The sequence below is a fragment of the Numenius arquata genome, chromosome 6, assembly GCF_964106895.1.
Source record: "Numenius arquata chromosome 6, bNumArq3.hap1.1, whole genome shotgun sequence".
Taxonomy (NCBI): domain Eukaryota; kingdom Metazoa; phylum Chordata; class Aves; order Charadriiformes; family Scolopacidae; genus Numenius; species Numenius arquata.
Window position 1 is genome coordinate 40,673,586 of NC_133581.1, and position 25,731 is coordinate 40,699,316.

Here is a 25,731-nt window from a genome sequence, read left to right on the forward strand (position 1 = left end):
TGAGCACTATGAAATACCCAACTGATGAAATGAGTTATGGCAAAATAACCATAAAAAGCACACATACAGGAGGATCCTTAAAGATTTCCTTAGGAACAGCAATGACTTGCATATCTGTTTTGTTGCACTGCCAAATGCAGATTGTGGGGTGGACTGGGGATTAGGAAAACTGTATCGCAAATGCACATAACCAAGAAAAATCACTTCTCTATTACCTTCTAATCTAGATCAGAGAGATCAATTTTCAGCAAACCCTAGGATTTTGCCTTTTTCCTCTCTCCCCTAAGTTATCCACACTTGTTTTGAGAATAAATTGACACATTTGAAGTGCGTCACAAAAGTCTGATTTTGACTTCCAGCTGGGATCACTTATACATCTCCAAATTTGTACTAGTAACATTAACAACTACGAAGAAAAGCAAAAAAAAAAAATATATATTGGAAGCACAAACAGAATTATGCTAGAGGTATGAACTAAAACTAGACAGAGGGTAGTATATTCAACTCTGGCCCAGAGAAACAGCAAACACAAACACAATTAACTCAGATACATATAGCCCTAACGCTTCTACTGTTTGCCAGGTTTCTGGACTTCGGCTTTTGGGAAATTTCAAACGTCTCTTTTACAGTTTTACTAGCTATCAACGCTGCCTATATGCAATCGGCTTTAACCATCATTAAAGGAAGCTCAACTTCATGGCAAACCTGTTGCATTTCAACATTCAGGGCTGTAAGAAGGAATACATATATACCCAACTATATAAGGTCTCCATAAGGTATTCAGTTCACTTCTGCTGCAACTATTCTGACAGAGACCACAAATAAATACGTAATTTCCACGATGCAAAGGAACAGGAAAGAAATGGGCAAAGACTGCACTGCTACACCAGTGGATACATACCGGAAGCATCATAATCTGACCAAGCTGCATATCGACGTTGTGTTTGCCTCTCTTCAAACAGCCAGAGCACGGCGCAGCTCACGTCAGCGGGTAAGGAAGCGAAGGGTTATCTGTGGACAACTGTGCTGACAAGGTGCCGATATCAAGTGCTAACATTCATACACTATGGCAAGGCCTCTAGGCTTTTCTGCCACCAAAACAGTAGTGTAAGTTTCCTAAGGGGAATATACGATGGCACATGGCATCAATGGTAAGCTGTGTCTTCCATGTTCAATTCTATGCTGCTCCTTTAGCTACAAGGATTGCCCTGATTACCAAAAAGCTTCTTACCTTCCCCTGCCCCGCAATTCTTTGTGAGGGTTTGGATTCATCCAAGTATCCACTCACCTGTAAGATTATCGAGTATGTGGGAAGGAAGCACTACATTTTCTGACATACTGGCAACATGTGCAAACTACAGTGGGAATCAAGTGTGTTACTCCCATTAATATATGCATTTTTTCCAGCTGTTTACTCAACAGCAGTCATCCCAATCAGCATATTTGTCAGGCTGGGACTTGTTGCAATGTTTGTTACAAAGAAACAACTCTGGGAAAAATCAGGAATTCATAGATCCTGCCTGTCAGACGAAGATACCAATGACGTTTCTGCTGTCAAGCAATTCTATAAAAATACCATCATGCTTCAGGTGGCAGATCTACAGGTTTTGGACAAAATTTCACATAATTTTAACTCAAGTAATCCACACGCTCCAAATCTTCCATTGGTCTCATAGAAAAAAGCATACCCCATGCACAATAGGCAGGGGGTATTGAAATCCCGTTTCTAGTAGGGGTCGGAGAAAGTTAGGTTGCAAAGAAGAGACTTGGCCATTCTGACAACTCTTCTCTGTAGAGGTAAGACTGGAAAGCAACAAATGGCCTTTAACAGAAATGCTTTCTATCCTTTAGCAACGCTCTAAGTGGAGAAATATGCAACTATTATAGGTTCCCCAGAAAGATTTATCAACAAATTCAGTCCTGCAAATCCTTCTACTCGGTGGAGAGAGATTTTGAAAATGTCTCTCTCACAGCAACAATTCACATTAGCTGCAAAATCTACCCCTCAGAGCCTCTGTCATGAGTGCTGAGCCTGCGTACATACATTCATTCTCTTCCCAATGATAACAGAAGAGCAAAGAAGAGGCAGACACCACTCCTACACAGTACCCTAGGGAACGAGGAACCCCAGCTGAGATTTTCAGCCCAAAGGGCTGCTTCACAGCTAGGTCACTGACAGCAGCACCTTAATACCGATTCTCGGTGCAGTCTTGCTTTGAGTGTGATAATTTTGCCTGTTTTCTCTCCAGAGCAGAAGACACGTAGGAATCCTGAGAGTATTTGAGGAACACATGAAATATTATTTTTGCAGTTGCTCATAAGATTATATCAAAGAGAATATCAACATTTTCTGTAAGAACCTGAAAGTACTGTCACCTCCCAAAGGTTACTGAGTTGCTCAAAACCAATAAACACAGAACTAAGACTAAAAAAAAAATTAAAAAATCCAACAACCAACACCCCTCCCCCAAACAGTCTTACTGAGAAATTCTAATGAATGGCTCCATCTCTCAGAAAGGGAATCTGGCACAACCTGTCAAAGCCCTAAGGACCTTCTCACTACTATTTTTGCTGTTTATACAATTGTACAAAGCACGGAGACAATGTTCTACACTGCTAGATGCTGTAAATTCATGCAGTACAATACAATTCCTGTCTTGAAGAGCTTACACTATCCTTGCGAACAAGACAGAACAAGTTACTGTGAAAAGGGGAAAGATGCAGAGCAGATGACAGCAAGATGATGACGATGATAAGGCCTATGCACACAGAGATTAAAAAAAATAATAATTGTCGGATCTAAGCTAGCTCTAAAAATCTCTCGTCTCTTTAAGCAGACAATTCAGCTCATTTCCACTTGCCAATTAAGGTTGTCTTCAGCGAGTGGCTTATTTCTCATGGGCATCCCATCTGTCCCATTCCTGGCCCTTCCCCCCTGCCCTTCCCCTTCTCCCCAAGGGTACCGAGACAATTTTAAAGAGGAGGACATTGTTTACAGATTTATTTAGGTAATGTTGTATAGCAGTACAGGACTGAACAAGCCAAAAGTTTTTCTGATACCAAGGCCTGTGCCACTGCTGTTGCCAGAGAAAGCCAAGAGAGCAGTATCATATTTGTCCCTAAGGACTGGCTTGAACAAATTGTTCCAGCCAATCCAGACAGCAAGAGAAAATGAGGTACTTTCATTGCTAGAAGTTGATACTTCTCACCATGATAACATCTTCCTATCCAAGGATCTCAAACTATATAGCACTGGCAGTCCTGTTACTCTGAACAAAGCATATGGTCCTTTGTGTAAAACAGGGCTCTACCCAGTGCAGACCTGGTATTTTGAATTGTTAGGCACACAACAGATCTAAAAGCAGGGTATGACCCATGAACCCCCCAAACACACACATCACAGACACCTTCTCAGATAAATATTATCAAACTGGCACGCAAGATCCAGCAGGAGCACTTCCAGTTAGAGCCCACAGAAACATCCTTTACAGAAAAAGGGGATCTTGGACATCAATTTGCAGAGCCCGATGGAAGCAGCGATGCATCTGCAAGCTAAAAGCAAGATGTCTTTCTCAATTATGCTCCAGCTGGCAGGTGATCAGGGAGACATTTCACCAGAAACAAAAGAAAACAATGTGTTTTGGGAGAAGAACATAGACACACAAAAAAACCCGCCTTTTCCTGTGCCTCCAGTTCACTTGTATTTTGTTCATCAAATAAAAGTGATAGGAAGAAGAGTTTCCTGTCCGAGATAAGTTTTCACTGGTTAAAATTTATGAGCTCTCCAAAGAGTCTTGAAAAGAGTAGCACATCTACCTGCACGCTGGAAGAGAAAGTTTCAAGCAAAGGGTTAGCCCAGAAGAAAAGTAAAAATTACTAGTAGGAAGTTTCTTGGTCAAATTTTTTCTTGCTGCTTCTTCCAGCCGAAGTGAAAAAAAGAACAAAACCCAACACAGACTCCCTTTAAGATCCCAGAAAATATAAAGTGGGATGCTATGCACATTCCCTCTGCGTGATCAAATGCGTTAGTATGGGGGCCCTGTTTTTCTTCAGTACAGGAAAGATCAAGAAAACAGGATGATAAATAATGTATAGGAGGAACATGTCCCTTTAAGATATGTTGGCACAGAAGTTCAGCTGGAAGAAGTAAAGCAGCATTAGTGTGTAATTACGCAGAGGGCTTTCAAGAGTGCAATTCATGGAGATTCAAAAGCAGAGCAGAGATTTCTTGAGTTTGTAGTGAACAAATACCAGTAGCATTTCAGCATATCTACAAAATCAAGAGTAGTCCTAAGAGAGGCATAATTTTACTAATTTAGCTAAAAGATGTGGATTAATTGGCAGAAGGGTGTTTGATCCCTATTCCTATAAGAGTCAGGAGTGAGTCAGATGAGGGTCTCCTCAAGGTACTCCCCCGATTGAAAGCAGACGTCCACATAATTGGGACAAATGAACAATGGAATAAAGTGGGAGAAAAAGTACCCTTGAAGACTAAAAGTATTCTGGAAGGAGAACTGTAGAGATGAAGGTCAGCCCTCTGCAATCAGCAATCCCAGTGCTAGGCTGTGGGTAGTAACGGAATACAAATACATACCCAATTTCACTTCGTAGAAACAACTAGAAACACTCATTGCCTGCAAAACACTTACCACCTGATCAGAGCTACGTGACCATGTAGTTTTCAGGTCTGAAATTTCACTCAGGTAAACTAACCCTCAACAAAATTTTCTTAATTACCCATAAAAATAGTTGTTGGAACTGGCACGAAGATTTGAAGTGACTCACGGTGAGGTGGGGCAGTGCAATGCGCGATGGAAAGGCTATGACTGCTCTTCAGTGGTGAATCCAGCAAGAGAGGTCCATGGAACACCACTCTATTGAAAAGCGTGCCCTCTGAGAAGAGTTTAGAGAATATCTGACACCCATCCTTGACACACTAGCCTCATTATTTCTGAAAACTTACAGAAGTTGTTATTTTATCCCATACAATAATGTTATTTTCCTCCCCCATACTTCCTTGGGGGAGGGGGGAAAAAAAAAAAAAAAGGTTACTTGCTTGGGCCTACCAGCCAGCTTTCTAAACCCTGAGCTTGGTCTCTAATTTTAAGGTAGCATAAATAGGGAGAGCACAATGTGTAAAAATTAGACACCCTAATACCAAGTCCCTTCATCTCAAATCATTGCAGTGTATTTCAAAATATGCACATGCCAATCCTCTTACTTAGAATAACCTGGAACAAGGAAAACACTGGAAGAGTGCACACAAACCTTTTGGAATCTCAGGAGTTATCTTTGAGATCAACGATACTGAGACTAAAGATAAAAATCAAGATCAAGCTTAGTTGCTTGGCAGAACAATATGAAGCCAGTACAGCCTTCAAAGCACAGCCTGAACAAATGGTGACAGTTGCATGGATGAACAGAAATTTATTGGGCAGTGAGGGCTCACCAGTAAGCCCAGGGAGCCAGAACATACAACACTTTCATAATAGGAAACTTTTATGTAGGTATTCTGAGCCTACCTATATCCATATTGCTGATAATTTATTCTCCACTTCAAATAAAGAATCCCACATTTTAAATCTTTAGAGTTTCACAGCTCTCAAAATTCCTAAGACTGTTTGTGCTTTGGTAGAGGGACAAGGTTTGATCTGCTAAACTCCAGACATACTGTAAAAGAAAAAAAAGAAAAAAAAGAAAAAAAAGAAAAAAAAAAAAAAAAAAGAAAGAGAACGACTAGTTCTATAATAATGACAGCAAAAACAAACACACAGCCTTTTCTTGTCTTACAAGAAACCAGAAGCTCGATAGAACACTCAGTGTGAACAAAAAGCCACTGTAGAAATTCACATTTGAAATGTTTGAAAATAAATGGGAAAAACATGATCTCCAGCACCTAAGTCAATAAGAGGGTTGTGCTCTTATGGTGACAGTTTTGTTTGTTATAATGATCTTGAATTACTACTTATTCTTTAAAAGGTAGAAGAGGAATAGGAAGTGAAAAGAAGATGGTTATCATGCCATGAAGAAGAAATAACTATAGAGCAATGTGAGCAGTTTAAAAAAGTGTGAAAGACCTCTTGCTCACCATTTAGTGTTTTAAGTATATATGATCAGAAGTTTAGAAAAGGCCCTGAGGTGTCAGCTTGAAGCAGGCTCAAACCAAATCCGATTTGGAGAGATGCTTGAATGACGATTTCAGCTGGATATTTCAGAGCCACCTTGCCTTCAACTCTGGTAAAGAAATCCTGTTGGTGGGTGGAGGTCATTGTAGTCATGCTCTTTATCTTTCTTAAGCTCTTGTTTACTGACTATTTGTTCAGCTGACTAATCTTAGTATTACATTCCATGGACACTCACCTGTATCAGATGGAGTATCGTGATTCCCAATCATCACATCAAGCGCACAGGTTGTACCTATATTTGTCCTCATAACCTACTCTCAGCGATTAATTCTCCACAACCCTCGCTTAACAGTGACCACCGCAACTTAATCAGAACGTGGAAGTACAGTGTTCATTGGTTTGTACAGTAAGAGTTTCAATCCTGATACTATGCATTTTTTTACCTTTGGTAGTCTACAAAGACCAAAGACAGAATGCATTTCGAGAGTTAAGCTACTTTATAAATAACAAGAAAAAATATCAAACTCCTTATAAAAATCCATGTAGTACCAAGTATTACTTGCTCCTAAAATAGATTTCTGAGGTCTTTTAAAGTCAGTATTCATTCTAGTTACGCTACGCTACAGAGGAAGGTCTGCCAAAATGGCCAAAACCCCACTAATCTTGAACCTCTTGTTCCCCTGGTCGGGGGGGAACCAAGCTTTTAGAATTTCCCCTCAGACTTGTGGCAGTATTTATCTTAGTTACTTGTTAACTAGTGAGAATCTCAATTGTTTAAAAGTTAAAAATGTGCATGGGACAAGAAAATATAATACAAGCTGTCCAATCAGTCAAAGTAGCAAGTTAGATCTCATTTGGAGATTAGATGGAGACTGATGTGCAGAAAAAAACAAAACCAAAAAAAAAAACCCCAAACCCCCTGAAAATGCAGTCAACCGAAAAAGAAAGTTACTCCTATGCCTTGAGGTCCTCTTCCACTGCTGTAGTAGACAGATTGTTGTGAAATACTCTGCACGTTGATTTGCCTCAGAAAAAGATAACAGGAAAGAAAGCAAGCAAGGAAAGATTTTCAAATGGGCATCAAAAGCCAGAAACATATAACCACTGCAGGCACACGCATTACCAACAGATCTTTAATGAAGCTGCCTGGAAGAGTTTTAGACATTGTGCAAGACGTCATCAAGTTGGCAAAACACACAACAATCAGCTGAGTCAACATCAACAACACTGAAGACCCGCATGCAGCTCTTCCCCCAAAAAATCCTTCCAAATCAGTAGGAAGAGATTATCTGTGCTAATCATTATGTTCATTATTTAAAGATTTATGCAGGTTATAAGGTAGGAGGAGGCATTCTACTAAAGCATTCAACAGGACAACAATGACACAAGGACACAAAACAGTTCAAGCTCATACTCAGAAAAAGGAAGGAAGAATGAGTGCTGCTGAAACCAGGAGCAGCCTCTGCTTTTGATCCTAACAGTCCTGACTGAGGCAAGCAGAATTTGGTTTTCTATATGCTTTTAAAAGCTCTGTTTCCCAAAGTGACTGCTTCACATGAATGTTTGCAATAGAAAAGGTACTGAACTGCACGAAACCCATGCACGTTTCCGAAACATGCTCAGGCAGCCCTTGGCTAACCCAGTGAAATCCAGCATTTACAACATAATCAGCATGTGTCCAGCTCCATTCTCCATGTACCCTGCCTGTTTCCAAAAGTCCCCCTCAGGCTGGCCCTATTGGCAGCATCCTGATGTACTTACTATTCAGTGAAGAACCTGGCAATGCCATACTGACTAATATCTTCTCTGTTCTCCAGCAGCTGGCTCACTGCATCCTCCATGTACGTGAGGACATGTCTTTGAGCTGCAAATAAAAGACAGTAAGAGACAAAAATTAGAATACAAGGGGCCCGCAAAGCTCAGAGCCAGACCAACCTACTTGTGTGCCTTACACAACAAGCATTTGCTTCCCTCAGCTAGAGAGTAGAAGTTTCATTCTCCCAGATATGGATAGTAAAATTCCTGAGCTAAATCCCACTTACTTTCCTGGCTACACAGAGTTAGTCATTAACAGTGCTGACCCTTTTGTAAATCCCCTGAGATTCTGGAGGTGAAGGAACAGGAGGAGTTGTGAGATTGCCTTGATGGAAAATGCTTACTCAGGAGGAGATCCTGATCTCTGTTCTGAGTCACAGCCACCTTTCCTATACAGACTGTCAATGCCGTATCGATGGGGCTGTTGCAGAGCTTTAGGTGTTCCCTGCCCTTCCCTCCTTATTAAAGCAAAGTAGCTCTAAGGTTGTTCTGTAAAGTCTTTTTCCTAAAGGTGCAAACAAAAGTACATCTGTTTCCATAGAAGCATCAGTGAATGTTCTTGGAGCGGCAGGTGGGGAGCAGGTCTCAATGCCAAGAGACATTTATATTGCACAACAGTCTCAAATAACTGCCTAAACCAAACAGAAGGAAATTTCAGAAGTGGTGGATCTGCCAGTACCCAACCACAGAATGTCACTCACTTATAAGATTCCCGAGTAAAGACAGTTTGCACAACACAAATCGTTTTGCTGCTTCTACAGGGGGCAGACTCTGTACGAACCAAGCATTTGCCAGGGAGGAAGCAGCGCAGATTTGCCACTGAGCCCCTTTGATGTTTTTGGCTAGAGATCAAGCTGGAGCAACAAAGAGCCGAGTCTGGGGTGATGCGCCAGCTACCAAGCAGTAGACTTTCCAAATCTACAAGTTCAACAATCAGAAGACAAGTCACGACGAACCCAGGAAAATCATTCCTAACCTGGAAAGCACACAAACCCTGTTCCCAAAGCACACACCTCCATCCTAAGCACGTATGCTGCTGCACCTTTGCAAGTAGTGTCGTGTCCTAAAAAGAGGAGCAGAAAACCCTTAGGGGATATAGGAAAGGCAAAGGCTGTTCTTGCTCCTTGCCAATCTGCTCCAGACTTGGCAGCATCACCCCCTCACCAGCAACTGGCCAACCTCAGACCCACATCAATATTCTTCAAACCATTTTAATTTGCGCTTAATATCCTGGTAAGCATCAAGCCTGAGCCGCTTGATACACAGCATGGAAGTCCCTTTCATCTTAGTGTGGGGCAGGTGGACTTCAAGAGAGGCCCGGAAATGATTATTCCCAGTGGATACAGTCATTAAAAATATGTAGGAACATTGATTGCTATCAGGGGATTTCTCTGCCTAGAACACTTTTCAGGACAATGGTAAAATTGGTTAAGCACACCCTGGAAAATACCTTGCAGCTGATGGCAAAATGGTGAGCCAAAGGTTCAAAGATATTATCTGGCACTAAAAGATACAGGGCGTAGCTTTATTTAATTATTTTAATGCAAAGGAATAAATTTAATTTATGTGAGTGATTAAAGAAAAATAGCTCTGCGCACCTGTGTCCCCCGAGGGAGAAATGAGTCGTGCAGCTCAGTCACAGGCTCAAGATAACAGCAACTGGGTAACTATATTTCAGCCCATCCTTCCTCCCTCTTCATTATGCAGCCCGTCTTGTAAGACAGTAAGAAATTGTCTTCCCAGGCCCCTCTCGAGCTGTCAGCGGTACCAGATGAAGCCAGGGAACGGTACTAGCAGACGGGCTTCCACACATCTCAGCCTGCAAAAAACTTCTGCTCAACTGTAAAAACATCCTCAAAACTTTGCAGGGAAGTATATGCTCCTTTCATAAAATAGTACCTATTAATGAAACATAATTTTGTTATTTTGCTGCTTTAGCGTCATTAACCTCTCCCCTAAAAGCCCATGGGAATAGACAGGCATGGTCCCTCAGTGCTACACAGCACAAAGTGGCTGACCTCTATAACAAATACCTTCGAGTCTGCTCCTGGAGAATTAATTAACTTTCAACACAGAATTGCAGACATTTCTGTCACACTTAGAAATGTGCGCAAATATACATGTGTCACTGTTGAGTACAGTCGCTAGTAAAAGGGTATTTCTGTTAAGCTTTCTGTTGCATGGCCTAAGGATCCTGGCAAAGACCTCTCTCCCTATTTCCCCTGAAGGTAGGTAGAGGCACGGAGGAGGGAAGAATTGGTGAGCAGAGAAGCTGAAAGAAAATAGCACTTGAATCTTCCTGAGAAGCCTCTCTCCTTGGCTTTTCGGCTGCTGTGCTGTTTTCCAGGTAGCACAGTTCACACTGCCAAACCAAATTCCAGTTCTGGCTTCCTGTTCACTGGCTGCCCAGTTCCACGGAACGGTGTAAGTTGTATATTTTATAACCCAACCAACCCTACCCTACACAGAAAAGCCATAGAATAAAATGTAATTTGCAGGCAGGTTCTAGCAGGCCAGAGAGGCAAAACAAAGTGCCAGGAGTCTGATTATAGCAAAATACTAGTTCCATAATTTATACAAATGGTACTTTCCATAACAAACACTGGAACCATACTGGAACATTAACTATTTATGCAAGCAGAGTTAATCCGTGGGGTCCTGTGCAAAATAAATGAGATGATTCATACATTTTAATAGTTTTTGAAAATTCAGGGAGATAATGGTGTATTGGTATACGTCGCTTGTGGTTTTGAGGCTCACTTTGCAATAATGAGGCAGCAAGTCCAAATCAGAACGTAAAGCCCAAATACTCACACAACTGTGCTATTACAGCTCGCTATCACTACTCATTTTCCTCCTGCTAGAATTCCAGTATACTGCAGTTTCCACACAGAAGGTATTAAAACAGGTGATCATCCTCAGCATTTATTTGTTTATAGATTATTGCAACAAGGGCTCTCCCTCCTACTGTACAAAACTTTCCAACGCAACCCATATTTCACGGAATCATGGAATTGTCAGAGTTGGAAGGGACCTCTAGAGATCATCTAGTCCAACTCCCCTGCTAAAGCAGGATGGCCCAGAGCACATCACTCAGGACTGCATCCAGGTGGGTCTTGAAGATCTCCAGAGAAGGGGTCTCCACACCCTCCCTGGGCAGCCTGTTCCAGGGCTCTGGCACCCTCACCATAAAGAAGAACTTCCTATGTTCCAGCTTGTGCCCGTTGCCCCTCGTCCTGTCACTGGGAACCACTGAAAAGAGTCCGGCTCCATCCTCCTTCAACCCACCCTTTAGATACTTGTAAGCATTAATAAGGTCTCCCCTCAGCCTTCTCTTCTCCAGGCTAAAGAGTCCCAGCTCTCTCAGCCTTTCCTCATAAGGGAGATACTCTATGCTGAACTCTCTCCAGTAGTTCCCTGTCTATTTGCTAAACTCCTTCCTGAAATCCCATACAACTACCCCAAAGAGTAAGTAACTGTGCCTGCCACACTCGTTGGGTAGGTGCTACTCTTTGCTGTCAGATTTAAGAACTACCAGGCAACTTTCACAGAAGGATCTGACAGAGTAAGGTCACAGAGAAGTCTTCGGGCAGCCCATGACCTGATGTTAAGTAGATAGCTTTGCACAGAATATCTTCATTCTTATCACTAAACCACGAGCAGTGATGTTACACTTGGAGCCTCCCCCCAAGCAGCAGCAATATGTCCAGTACAGCTCCTCCGAAGTTGTCTTCTTCAGCGCTTGGGAGAACGGCCTCTGATGGTATTACCAAACACATTCACACGCTCACACCCCACCATCACTCCCACGCCCAAACTTTAAAGTGAATTTTGGAATTAATGCACTTTTGGCTCGGAACCAAATTCAGGGCCGAACAGCGGCTAATTCATAACCCGCTAATTCATAGGTTTGATTACAAATATTGTGGGAACAATCACTGATACTTGAAAGATCTTGAAGCAAAAGGAAAATTTAAGGTAAATAATACCACCGCATGAAACAGAATATATGAACTGAAATTCCCAAAGCCAGAAATTCAGGAGGAAGGAAGGAAATACATGTCACCTTTCAGTAATGATATTGCATATATGTAATATTTTTGTTATCAGCAGTACTCAGGAATGGAGAGGGTTAAGCCCTGGAAGCGCCAGTGTTTCAGTGACACCTACTTCAGCAGGTATTGGCAACACGATCCCATTAACCACACTGGTTTTGCCTACTAGTTTCGCAGTTTTATAACTTAGATGCATCTTCCTAACGCTACATTGATAAGAAGCTTCTCTTTCCAACAAGTTTGCCTTTTCTAAAAGCAGAGGAGAAAACCTGAAGGTCAGTTTACCAGCACACTTACCAAGAAGTGATGCTGTCTGTCATATTTGAAAGGAACAGCAAATACAGGATGGCCAGAAAGTGCAATAAAAATAGCAGCAGATGCTGCAAAAGAAAAACAAAGTGCACCAAACAACCTGAAGAAAGAGTATGATTGGAATAAATTGGTACAGGATAGTAAAACACATATCACATACCTTGTGTAAAGAGGCAGCAGAACAGAGCCCTACAGCAGAGGTAAGTCTTTATTTATCAAATTATTATCAAATCAGCTAGCTATATTATTGCTCAACTCTACATGAGAGATGAATTATGGAACACGAGCTGTCTACCAAAACAATTTGTACTGTATGCACATAAGAGAGCTTTTTTTTTTTTTTTAATGGTTGGTTCATTCCTGGCATAACTGAGTATGTTGAAAAATCAGGAGTGGGAATTCCTGGATAATAAGACCAGCCTTTATTAATTACTTGCCTCCTCCTCAACTGAAGTGCTGAAAATATGCACTTTGCATTTGATGCAATTAACATTATGATTAATTTCAGTTATCAGAAGTTCAAGAGCATAATAAGTTTAAATGTATTTGTGATACTTCTGGCATTTTTTCATTTCTGAGAGCATATAAAGTAATAGCTAAATACTCTTTCAGAATTTTTTCTAAATTGGAGCTTAACTAATGACACTACTGTAGTAGGCACATTGGAAAGACATCTATAGTAACACAAAATCAATTTCATGCAAATATTACTAAAACAATAATAATGCAAGAGGGAATTAGTAAGGATACAAACAGCAAGAACAAAATCATGTCAACTCTGGAAGTTTTTCCAGCATTAATGATCTTTCAGCATGCTCTTTTTAATCTTTTCAGATATCATTAGGGGTTTAATCTCTTCAGATATCACTAAGGAACGGCACAAGCAAGAGAAATATGTAAACAAAACAATCAACCTAGAAGCTAAATCACTGTACAGCTGTAGTTTTTCCAGCTTAGCACAGCTTCATAGTGCAATTTCCTATTTACCCTCCAAAAAAAAAAAAAAATCCTTTTTTTGAAAGAGAGAACATGTAATGAAGTACAAGTAGACCTTGTCATACTAGAGATAACACTGCTATGAGAGACATGCGCTGTTACTCAGGAACACACAGTGGCCACACAGCCCAACTATATCGTATTTGGTACATTCACAGTTTCAAAACTACTTTCAACAAAAAAAATTAAGAAATGTTTCAGTTTATAATTTAATCTTGACCATAACTGAAAATGTGTGTCAAACAATTAATCGGCATATTAATCACAAACCATGACATTGTACTCTTTCAGTTTGCGCTCCTGAGGCTGCACGCAGACTGACTTAATTGTCCATGTCCCTCCAGCAGACCACTTCCTGCAAGATGTTGTACAGCTGCTAGAAATCACCACCTCACCAAAGCAAAACTGTTGAGCTTTTGGGTGTTTTTTTTGTTTTTAATCTGAATTTATGCAGTCTATTATTAACATTGTGGAAGTAATTGCCATTCTAGCTTGTTATAAGGGCGTGAATTAACCTAATGGTCCCCTACCTATTCACACTTAAACGCAGAAGGTCTGTGTACTGGACCAGTACTGGAAGAACTGGAACTCCAGTTCTGGAAGTCTACCTAGATCAGGATCAGATTTCACCTGTTGCCTTTCACATTAAGGTGGAAGTCCTGAAGTGCAACAGCAGGTTTGGAGATGAAACTTCCATCTTTTGGAGAAAGTACTAGACTGAGTCTAAGAAGATTCCAACATATCTAACATTTCTACGAGCAAATTTTTACACATCGTTGGGGAAGTCATTCATCTTCCACGTTATAGTTCTCCTACCTGTACAATGGAGAAAGAAATAAAATTAAAAAAATTAAAAAGAAAAAAGCAAGCATTCTCCTCTTTCGGCAAGAGTATTTCACAGAAGCTCATCATATATCTAGACTAAGAGGAGACTCAGCATTATCTGAGATGTCTGGATAACAAAGTAACTTATAATTGATTGTACTGTTAAAGAAAACAATTCCACTTGGACTTTCCAAACTCACTATTTCTTAACACTGTTCAGAAGAAAAGTAAACCCTAGGTATCTGCAAAGTCTCTACACAACTGAAGTTCTCTGCTGGGAGCGACTCAGTTTTGTAAAAGCACCAATATCATGAACATTTTTTCTAATCATGAAGCCTGAGACTTCTTATATGAGAGATGAGGAAACATGACTGTGTTTCTGGTACTTAATAGCCCCATGCTTTACTGATAAGGCACTTCCCTAACAGAGCATTTGTGTTCTTACATGTCTTGCATTGGCAAAGGAAGAAAAGAAAGCACATCCTGGAGTTGGGGAGTAGCAGGGAGGAGAATCCAGAGAAAAATAAAAGTTCAGAAATTTGCAACAGTCTACTGCTTTTTCTCCATAACAGGAAGGGGGAAGGGAAGGGACTACAATTTGAAGCTTCAGAAGACATGCAGAAGACAGCTGCATAAGCAGAACAATACACTAAATGCTCCACTGCCTGCTATAAATAACTGAGCAATCACCAGTTATTAAACCATAATGAGGAAGGCATGGAAAAGTGTCTCAAATAGGCCTCATTTTGCCTACTGTAGTTCCAGTCTCATCCATCAAACAAGAAACACATTTTCATCACCATCCCCAAACACTAGATGTTGTTTATTCAGTGAAAATGCTGTTTAAAACATCCTGCTTGTTACAACAACATCTTCACTGTAGCCTTTCTGCCAACTTTGCAGACCACATCCCCTTTCCTACTCACCGAGCATCAGTCATCTCTGCTCTCCTACCTACTCTCTCACGATCATTGTGGCACGGGACATGTTGCCTTGATTTTTATTTTCCAGTAACTCCGCTGGACCAAAGCTTTGCAATTATTTTTCATCTTAAGTGACTGCTTAATTCTCTCCCTGTTCAATTCTATTTTAACTCACTACTGCTTTTATATCCCTCTTAGCAGCCAAATTGGACGTGGAAGAATCATCTCAAATAGGGAAAAAAAAAAAAGTAATGTGGAAAGTAGCATGTAATGTTATTTTGGCCACTTATCTTATTTGTTGGCCTGTGTTTTATATTGAAAAGGGTAAAAAGAGGTTAGGTGAAGCTTGCTCATTCCAGGTCAGGAAAGACAGTGCCATCTGAGAATACCTGATGCGGCAGCCTGGGGCAACACCACTTCAGAATGAAATTACAGACAGTGAAACTTATCACAATTGCTTACAACCCCACATCAGACAACTATATTCACAAGTCTTTGAGGCACACAACAGAACAAATCCAAAGCACGGTGATTTCAGAATGCCAGGTCAATGCATAAAACATAAAAGCATCTTGTGAAAACGTGTGGGGAGGTGTGTTTATTTTGGGAGAGAGAGTTGGCATTTTGGGAGTTTTGTTTATTTGTTTTAACCAATTTCCCGCTGCTCATACAGAATTCATTCAGTAGGGTCTGAGAGCAGTTTGGAAAGTTACAAAGCCTCACAAAGACAACAGCATTATAATTGGTAACTTTACAGCTAATAACAATATCATCACCTAGCAGACACTTTTTCCCCTTCTTAACAGAGAGCAGATATTGCAGCCTAAACAGAAGGACAAGTTAAGTGATCAACAGAACAGGCTTCTACAAGTTATTGTTCAACCTGACATGCTCACACCTGTGTCTTTTTCTGACCCCAATTTCAGAATAATTTAGAAGGTTTTACAAAATGAAAAAGGGAATGGTGATCATCACATGGATCACAGATAAAAGGAGGCTCACTTAAAGTAGGTTAATAAAGCTGCTTGCACCTAACAATCTTGCACATCTCTTAGAAGCCTCATTTCTCAACTTCAGATGTGAAACAGAAAACTGTTTCGTTCTTACACTTTAAGACTTTTTAGTCTGCTTCCTAGCTTGTTTTGAGTGATTCAATCCTTACTGAGAAGTAAAAGTGCCTATTTCATTAAAAACAATTAAGTGAACCTAAAACCAAGTCGGCTCATTAAAAATAAGAAAATCAAGTTTCAGCCTAGAGCAACTCTGCAGATAAGTTATGAGTCTCTCTATTAAGGCATAGGTTGAAAACGCTGATGCAGGGTGATTGATAGAGTAGCACAAAACCAAAGGGTGTATCTACATGGCATGCTGCGATACTGTTCTCAAATACCTGAACTAGCTCCAGAATTGAAATGGGCAATAAGAACTTCAGCAAAGTGAGTCTTCTGAGAATCACCCCAAACAGAACACCGAACAAACTCTTATTTCTGCCTTGATTTTACTTAACACAGAATAGCATTGTAGTCACGTAGGTACGCACAAAGTACCCTGCCAGCAGCCTAGTAGCAAAAGCACAAAGAGATTCTACTCTAAGAGGAATTAGATTACTCCTTTTACATAAATACTCATCGCTCTTTATTGCTGTGATGCTCATGAAAGAACATGTAGCAGGTCCCTCCTTATTGACACTATTGCTAGGCTAAAGAAACTAAGCTCTTTTAGTCTCCTCACTCCAAGACAGGTTTTGCATTTGCTGGAAGCTAGCAACGTTTCCCTAGTCTTGTTCCATTTTGACTTACCAGAGGTGGCAAAATCATGGTGGAACAAGTAGCACAAACCAGTCCATGTGATTTCTGACCTTTCCTTGTGCAAAAAAGCCACAATGAATTATATACACCTTCATAAGAGTTATTACCAAGCAGCCTCTTGGGCCTACAAGGTAATAGCTGAAGAGTTTCACTTTAAAAATACAGTCTTGAACGTATTCCAAATGCTTACTACTTGTAATTCATCTCCTCTTTAGCAATTAAGTGAAGTCATATTGACTTTATTCCATCCTAATTATTTTTACTTGACACATTAACACCCAATCACTTTGCTCCTTAGTTTCCTGGAACATCAAACAGTAACACAAACTGTCAGGGCCAGGTTAAAAGGACGTAGTCTGTAAGGAAGCGACTGCTTTATAAGTGAAAAAAAATTCCAGTTCACGTGGGAAATGTTACCAACGTTACCTTACTTGAGAAGAAAAGCTGACATTCAAACCACCTCACACAATAAGAACAGTAGCTCTTCCAATGGTGGGAAAGGAGCGCAAAATAAGGTTGCTCGCATAGATCTGGGAGCAGAAGAGGCTGGTCACGGGCTAAAGGCGGTCACAGTCTGCCATGGTGTCCCGCAGCGCCAGGGCGGGAGGAGACCCCGGCTCACCCTCCCTCAGGCCGCCGCTGCCCTCACGGAGCCCGCATCTCAGGGCGCCGAGGGAGCTCCCGCCCTCCCCCCGCCTCAGGGAGCACCGAGAGAAGCACCGACCTGTGACCCCCCCCCCCAGTGCTGTCCCCTCCTCAGCCCAGAAGGCGGACACGGAGTCACTCCCACCCGCCTCGGCCCGGCCCGGCCCAGCCGGGGGGCACGCCACGGGCCTGAGGGCCGCTGTCCCCGGGAAGGCCGGGCTGCCGCCGCCGCCACCCCCGGCTCCGCCGAGCCCTTCCCACGCCGGGCCACAGCAACACCCAGGGGACCAGGCACCCTCGGGGCGCTGCCCAGCCGCGCCGCCCCGCTCCTCACCCAGGTACTCGAGCCCCGGCAGCGAGAGCCGCTCGGGGCTCAGCATCCTCCCGCCACCGCCGCCGCTCCTTCCCGGCTTCCGTCCGTTTCCAAGGCGCCCGACGCTCCCAGCGCTCAGGGCCCAGAGCTGCTCGGCCGCTCGCCCCGGCTGGGAACACGCCCCTACGCTGCCAGGGTTCCGCGCCCAAACCCGGCCTCACCCCCCGCCCCGCCCCGCCACCTCCGAGCGGGGCCACCGGGCCCTCCCCGGCCAGCCCGGCCGTCGGCACAGGTTAGGGCTGCGAGCAGGGCAGGGAGGCCGTGAGTGACCTCAAGGGAAGGGCCTTTGGAGGAGCGTGGTGATATGGTGGCCTGTCCCTGAGGAAGGGTTCATGGGCAACGTGGCAGCCTGGCTGTGAGGAAGAGCCGTGGGTGACATGGCAGCCTTCTGTGAGGAAGGGGCGGTGGTCAACGTGGTGGCCTGGCTGTGAGGAAAGGGCCATGAGTGACATGGCGGCCTGGCCATGAGGAAGGGTCTGTGGGCAACAGCGGCCTGGTTGTGAGGAAGGGCCGTGGGTGACATGGCGGCCTTCTGAGGGGAAGGGGCTGTGGTCAATGTGGCGGCCTGGCTGTGAGGAAGGGGCGCTGGGCGATGCCCTGGACAGTGAGCTGTGGGGCTGAGGGACACCTCAGAGGATGAAGAGCTGGTGAAGCTGAAGACCCAAAACAAGACAAGGAGATGCATGTGTAAAGTCATTCTGGTTAGATTTAGGTTGGAAGTCAGAAGGTGCCGAATGCCAGGGGCTGTTGGGGCTCCAGCTGTTGGGGAAAGAGATGAATTAGAAGGTGAATGCTAATAAGTGAATGAAGGGCGCTGTGTAGCACCCTTGTCCCAGGGAGCAGGGACTGAACAGGGTGACCTGACAGGAGGTCTTTTGCGGCTGTGACTTTCTGTCCATACCACTCCTCTGCCATTTCTTTTTTGCAGCCCTTGTGCTCTGGAGAGGGAGGCATGGGGAGCACCAGGAATCATCCTTTGTTCTCATGAAAGTAGAAACTAGCAGAAAAATCCTGAGCCACAGGGTTCTTTCTGTTCTTGTCTGGGAATCTTCCTTGGCCCAGGGATGTAGGAGAGTCAGAGCTCTTTGCAAGGCTGAAAGGAGTTTAAAAGTTCCTGCACTTTTAAAACTAGTGTCAAGATCTCTGTTTTCACAAGCAATCCTTTATCACCAGCCACGTGCTTTCACTGTTGTTCAAAAGCCAGCTATAAAAGGCTTCCTCTCCCATATCATTGATTAGCTGAGCAGGTAGGAGCCTTCCACAGGTTGTGCAATTTCTTTTTTGTTGTTTAAGCTATTTCTGTAAACCACAATTTATCCTTGATCAGTATTTGGAGTACTCATTTCTAAGAGGCCTTTAAAGTCCAGGTTTAAATGCTACACTCTAATATTTCTATTTGTCATTCTCTCTGGGATTTTTTTCTTGTTACTGATTGGTCTCTGTGGGTTGGACTTTGTTATTTCTTTTAAACCAGCTAAGGGAATCCTTTTGGACGTGGAGCCCATTTGTGGTTGTAATAATGATAAGTTTCAGTAGTAGTGGCGCCTGACTGTTAACGACTCAAAGAAAACTATATAAAAACAAGATGTCGTTTCTGGAGCCATTTATAGACTTCCCTGTTTACTATTATTTCTCTCTGGGTCTGCCAGAGCCAGGATTAGGTGATATAACAGATCAGCTGCAGGACTCACCTGTTCTCTCACGCTCATGACCTGAAAAGGAAGAAATGCTGCCAGCCTGGCCATAGGTATTAAGTTTGTTTTCTCATATTGATTTTAGAACCCTAGACTAGTTCATTTTAATCAATTGAGAAGGCTTTTCTGCATCACTGGAAACATCTCCAAGTTTAATAGCTGCCCCAAAAGGGGTGAATCTATCAGGGGCTTAATGTTCTTTTGGACCCAGCTGGAAGAATAACAGTGAAAAAACGTATTTTTCTGTGTCACAACTCTTGTACTCCAATCAGAGGTACAGGTCTCACTTTAGGGCAAGTGAAGGACACTTTTACAGCCACCGTTTACCCTGGGAATCATGGTGGTGCTTACATCTCTTAACTAAAATTGCTGGGTTTTGTCTACCAGGGATATTTGGGAATACAAGTCAGTCTTTCAAGAAGGATCAGTTGGACTACATTGATACATTTTGTGCACACCCTCTTTCAGAGTCAAAGTGATTTAAGTAGTCTTTCAGAAATTATACCTTTAGGTAAATTAGGCTAATTTACTTATATAAGAGTCCACAAGTTTGAAAATAGTCAGTGGTATAATTTAAATTATGTCATGAAAGAAAATTTCTTTATTATGTTATGATGCATGGACTGAAAAACTCCTGTGTTAGTTTTATAAGTGTTTCTCAGCAATTCAGCTTAAATCAGATTTCTATTTTCCTCCATTCCCACATACTTTGCTCCCACTATGTTAATTGCTTAGCTTACTCTTTGCTGGTTTTATGTTCACTTGCCTAAATGATGCTATCAGTGTTGAGCTGAAATACTTTCCTTTTATTAGCCAAAGTTCTCCTGAGAAACAGCTCCTCTTTCAGAGAGAGTATTATATAGAATAATAAACAGGACTAGATATCAAGCAACAAATTCCAGAGGAAATGCCTTGTTTTAAATAAACTGGGTCATTTTGTCTGGCTTCTATTACTTTTTCTTGGAATGAAATATTTTATTTGCTTAGAATTTTAACAATTGTTGCTAAAGTAGTTAAAATAAAGCCTAGACATATTGGAGGGAACTTCACTTTTGTGGTTTTTTTTTCTTCAGGTGACAACTGGAAATCCTATTGCTTTAAGCTTTACAACTACAATGTACAAAAAAACTAGTCTGTGGGCAGTCTTCAGTCCCGTTCCATCTGACTTCTATGAAGTTAATGTAAGCCAGTTTCACAGAAACACTGGTAATCTGTCTCCAGCCTTTCTTGTTCATCCTTTGAGTGTCCAAAGCCTTCTCCTATTTTAAAACAGTTAGCTAAGAGCCTGCCTTGTGCTGGACTTAGCTTTTTGAGGTTTGGTGGTGCTTTGTATTTTTTGAAGCTTCCCACACATTTGCCAGCTGAGCTTTACCTAGTACATAATAATTAATAACATTGCAAGTGTGATAACAGAATGTGTTTATCTTAAGACACACAAAGAACAAATCAGACTGAGAGGAGAAAACATTGAGTTAAACAGCTGTCAATCTTTATTGATAATCTATTATTTTGGGCACCATAGCAGAGATTAATTTTGAGGAGAGATCTGAAGAAATGGACAATAAGAGCTTATCATGCTATTATTTATGTAAATTATTGGAAATATTGTAAGTGAAATTAGGGTTCTGTTATGCAAGACATTTTAAAAATCAATGACGCTGAAACTGGATGATTCATTTATGAGTCAGTGGCAAACCCATAAAAACCTCCCATTAAATTTCGGATTTAATAAATATTTTTATGAATTACGATCAAATTCTCTAACCACATGCACTAAAAATAAAATTATCTTGACTAAAAAGGTCAGCCAAAATCACAATGAAATTATGTAATGAAATACATATTTTCATGTTGTTGATTCCTCAGGAGGCATTTACAGAGAAAAATCTAGTACTTCTAGCGCTTATCCTAATCGGAGCCTTCTCAAACTGAATGAACTGTTTATGTGGTTCACAAGCAGCACAGTGATTTCACAGAACAAGTAAACCAATCATTTTACTCTAATAATGCAGTATTAATACCAGTTTGCCTCTTCAGATAAAACCTAGACAAACAGACTTAACATTGTTCTTTGAGATCAGTGGACTTCAGAGAAACAAGACTGACAGTTTCGTACTCCTGACATCTGCCGCAAGATGAAGTCTGGAAACAACTGTGTGTTTTCCAGCTCATGACAGGACACGATGACAGCAGCAGCTCTCTTAAGAAGCCAGCATTTGTACCATTAAAGGGCTTAAATTTGACACCTGTAATTTTACCTGGAAGTCTTAAGTCAAGAAAAAACTGGTCAGGTGTCATGAGCATGCAGAAAACTCTGCTGTGAACATTATGCCATCGTAATTTATTTTTTATGAAGTAGTTTAGCTGCATTTTAATCTGCATTGCTGAGATTTTATTTTTCCCCTTGAACTGGTGGACAGAAAGAAAGTAAGTAGAGATGTGATCTAATTTTGAGCTCTCTCTATATTGATGAAGTTTATGTTCACCTCAGGATTTAGGTCTAATCAAGCTCCCAGATCCTTGTATTTTAAATATAAATTGTTAGGAAGAAAAACTTGAAACATTCTTCTACTCCTCAGTCATAGGAGTACTTCAAAATTCTGGGTGATCTGCTTATGAGAAGAGGGAATATTATTATGACAGATTCTGTGCCTTACGGAGGCCACATTTTCACTTTAAAATCAAGGGTATCTGTAAGTTGTGTGATAGATTCCTGACATTTATTAAATGCACTGTCCAAATTCTGGTCAATTTTGACCTTAGTGTTAGCAAGCAAGGTTGGCTTTTTTGTAGCAACAAGCTGTTGAAAGACTCTCCTTCAGTTTTTTTCCCCATTATCTCGTCAGGAAGGAAAGGGCAACATCTTTAAAAGTACTTAAGTACCAAGCGAGTGACCCTTCTTTGCTGGAATGCTGCCCCGCTAATGATGCAAAGAAGAAAAACAACCGTTTCTGGCAGAGTTTGCAGGATCTCTCATGCCAAACAAAAAAGTCTAAGATGCCTGGTAAAAATAAATATCACTATGAAATTCTGGCATGGGAAACATTTCTGACAGCCAAGGCTTAGCTCATCCTGGGGGGTAACCCGAGAAGGCCTGAAATTTTCATTCTTCATTCCCGTTTATTGAATGTTCCTTGCAAACTTAAGCTGCCGGACTGTGTTATCTATGAGACCAGGTGTCTGTGTGAGAAAATTTTAATAAGTGAATGGCTCCATGTGTGCACAAGAGAGTAGGGAAGTCTATGTGGGAGTGAGCTATTGTTTCTTGGGCTGTGGTGAAGGAGTAACTGACGGTTATGCTGGCCGGCTCTTATGGGAATGGTATATAACTTTCTGTGTGCAGTACAGAGATTTAGCACATTCAGAATACTCTGAAAGTATTTTGTCTTATAACACCTACAGGGAAAAGCAAATAATGGAAGCAAGGAAAAAAAAAAAAAACAACCGAAAGAAGGAGATCACAGTCATTAAAGTTGTGGAACTTTTGCAAAACAGTCCGTAGTTGTGCTTCTTAGGTACACAAAAGAGATCCTGAGTATTTATTACGGCTGTTGTGAGAGAGCACTTCAGAACCCTGAAGCTACACAAGAGCTGAAGTCAGTTTGGTTTTTTAGTTAAAACATGTATTTAGTTAAAATCAGTTACATTGGTATCCTTGTAATTCACTCTGTAATATAAGGGGACAAAGTGATGAATGTTCTTTCCTTCCTGCTACATAATACTTGAGGTATTTTCAAGAGTAACATCTTCGTGGAGTCACTAGAAGAGAAGATAGAGACTGGAAGATGATATAGTGGTTGGAGTAATTAGGAAGACAAGTTGAGGACTAGTGGATGGGGATGGAAAGGATAGTGTGCAAATCACTTACCGAGAGAGAAGATAAGCTGGGGGAGACTGAAACAGCAAATGAAGATCATGTCAATTAGTTCTCAACAGAATAGAGGGAACATGGAACATTTTCCAATATAGTAGCAAATTAAGACATCAGGTCTTATCTGAGGAATGTATTTAAATTTCTCTTTTGATTTGTTAACTTTAGCATGCTAGTTTCTAAAACACAGCAAAATAGATTGAGCATTCTGCATTTGAAACTGATAATAACACGTTAAATAGTAAGAAAAGGTCCTTAAGGCTCCAACTCTTTATGTGTTAAACTTTACACAGTGTTAGTGAAAGAAGAGTCGTTCCTTGGACGCTTGAAGTTTAGATGTGGATCAGAATTTCTCTCAAATTCTGCGACTAGAGTCCATTTCTGGTATTTACTAAGGATGCTTGGTGTGCTCTAAGCTATGTGAAACGGAAACCTGTAGTCTCTGTGTCAAAGTTTTCACTTTTTTGTGCTTGCTGAAGTCACTGATTAAGTTTCCACGGACTCTGCTTACCTAGAATGAAGCATAAATGGAAATGCGATACACAAACCCTCATTACCTCTCAGAATGCTAAAAAAATCCTAAAATGGCAATGACGTGTACAAGTGTATGTGTCTAGGAGGGAGGTTGCACATGTGTGGATACGTGTGGGTGGCTGATCTCAGACTCACGTGGAGGGTATGTGCAACTCTGGATCTTGCTCCCACCCGTGGCTTTATTCAGGTCTCTCTTAGTGCAGGTAAGAAGCAATTAATTTGTTCCCTCATTCACATTTATCAAGAGCTAATATGAGAGAGGGAGAGGTGTTAAGAGGCGTCTCTGATTCAGCCACCTGATAGGAAAGCAGATGGTTGACATGCCATATCTCTTATCAGACAGTCTCAAGGGTTATATCTTGTGGATTCTGGCAGTACTTGTCTAACCCATCATGCCAGTAAAGTATTAGAACTGAATCATCTTCGAGAAAGAAAACACTCTTTATCTTTCTGGCTACATTTTTACATGTCACTCATCTTCATAGTGGCAGGGCTTCTGCAAACAAGAAAGGTTTGTGAACTGAAGGAAAGATATGTTTATGCCTTTCACATGTATTCCCATGACTACTCATTTCTCTTGCAGGCTCGACTCATGTATCCTATTTTTTTGAGGAAGGAAAGCTCAGCCGATCAGAGATGTTCTGGATACCGAGACACAAGGTCACCTTTCTTTCTGATTGTGTAATTGATTTCTACCACTAACTTTTTATCTGAATGCAGAGACGATTGATAAACCACATCAGTAGCTTGAAGTCAAAGAAAGGCACAGGCCGTCAGTTCTTTGGAAAATGCTTCTTTGTGCAGTCAAAAATTAACTTGGAAGCCACAACTTGCTACTTACCCATTTGAATGTGTTTGGAGAATAAAGGTGGTTAGGCTTCTGTCTTCAAACTGAATTCTGCTACTGCTAGCTTTTAAAAGAACATTTTCCTTTTATGCTCTTCCTCTTTTCTTTTTATCTGTGCCAGAGTGAAGGTATGAAACTGTGCTGTTCCTAAGGCTAGGCCACAGGCTACCTTTGCAATGCAGACGTTGTGCAAGGCTTGGGTAATTGCCATTTCACTGCAGGGAGGAGTCTCAGGAATAGAAGAGGGTGTATTTGCATTATTTTTACATAGAGGATGTAAGGGAACCGGCAAAAGAAGGAGAAGAACCAGCTTGCAAGACACCCAGGAAGAGCTACTATCTCAAAGAAAGCATGAAGAAAGGTTTGAGTTTGGGGTTGGTTTTTTTTTCCCTAGCTTGAGAGTCAATTTACTTAGGGTTGGGTTTGGTTTTTTTTTTTCCCCAGAGTGGAAGGTTGAACAGCCTGGCGGGTTGGCTTCAGTCCTGCCTTCCAGACACACACAAAAGAAGTGAGGGGAGTTCAGATGAATCTGCACTTGGGTCATTAAATTACAAAGGACCTTTTGCAAAGATTCTTCATATCTCAGTTTCTGAAGATTCTTCATATCTCCGTTTCTGAGTGTAGCCATTTAGTAGTTTTGCTGTTCTGTGCTTCAAAGTAGAATTAATGGTGGTCCATGAGATGATCACAGTTTCCCAAAATAAATGTGCGATTGGAATGCTGAGAAGGCAGCAGATAAATGAAAGGTGAAGAAAATGAAGTAACACATAAGCTCTGACTTGTTAACTGGAAATTAATTTTGTTGTAAATTAAAACGATTATGGTAACACTGCAGAAGATGGTGTATGGATTACTGTTTTCTTAAGACTAAAGGGCAATAACTTGAGAAACACTGTAAAGGACAGTAC

At 41.5% G+C, this 25,731-nt stretch overlaps 1 protein-coding gene across 2 annotated transcripts in view; it reads right to left on the reverse strand.

The window, feature by feature from the left end:
• Positions 1–17,923, reverse strand: part of CSTPP1 (centriolar satellite-associated tubulin polyglutamylase complex regulator 1) — an 85,421-nt gene extending 67,498 nt beyond the window's left edge. For both annotated transcript variants that reach the window (XM_074149529.1, XM_074149528.1), the window contains exons 1-2: positions 17,839–17,923; positions 7,887–7,989 (exon numbers count right to left, since the gene is read on the reverse strand). In XM_074149529.1, the coding sequence (XP_074005630.1) occupies positions 7,887–7,989; positions 17,839–17,884 (149 nt within the window). In that variant the 5' untranslated portion in view covers positions 17,885–17,923. The remainder of the gene's footprint in view (positions 1–7,886; positions 7,990–17,838) is intronic.
• Positions 17,924–25,731: the final 7,808 nt, after the last annotated feature.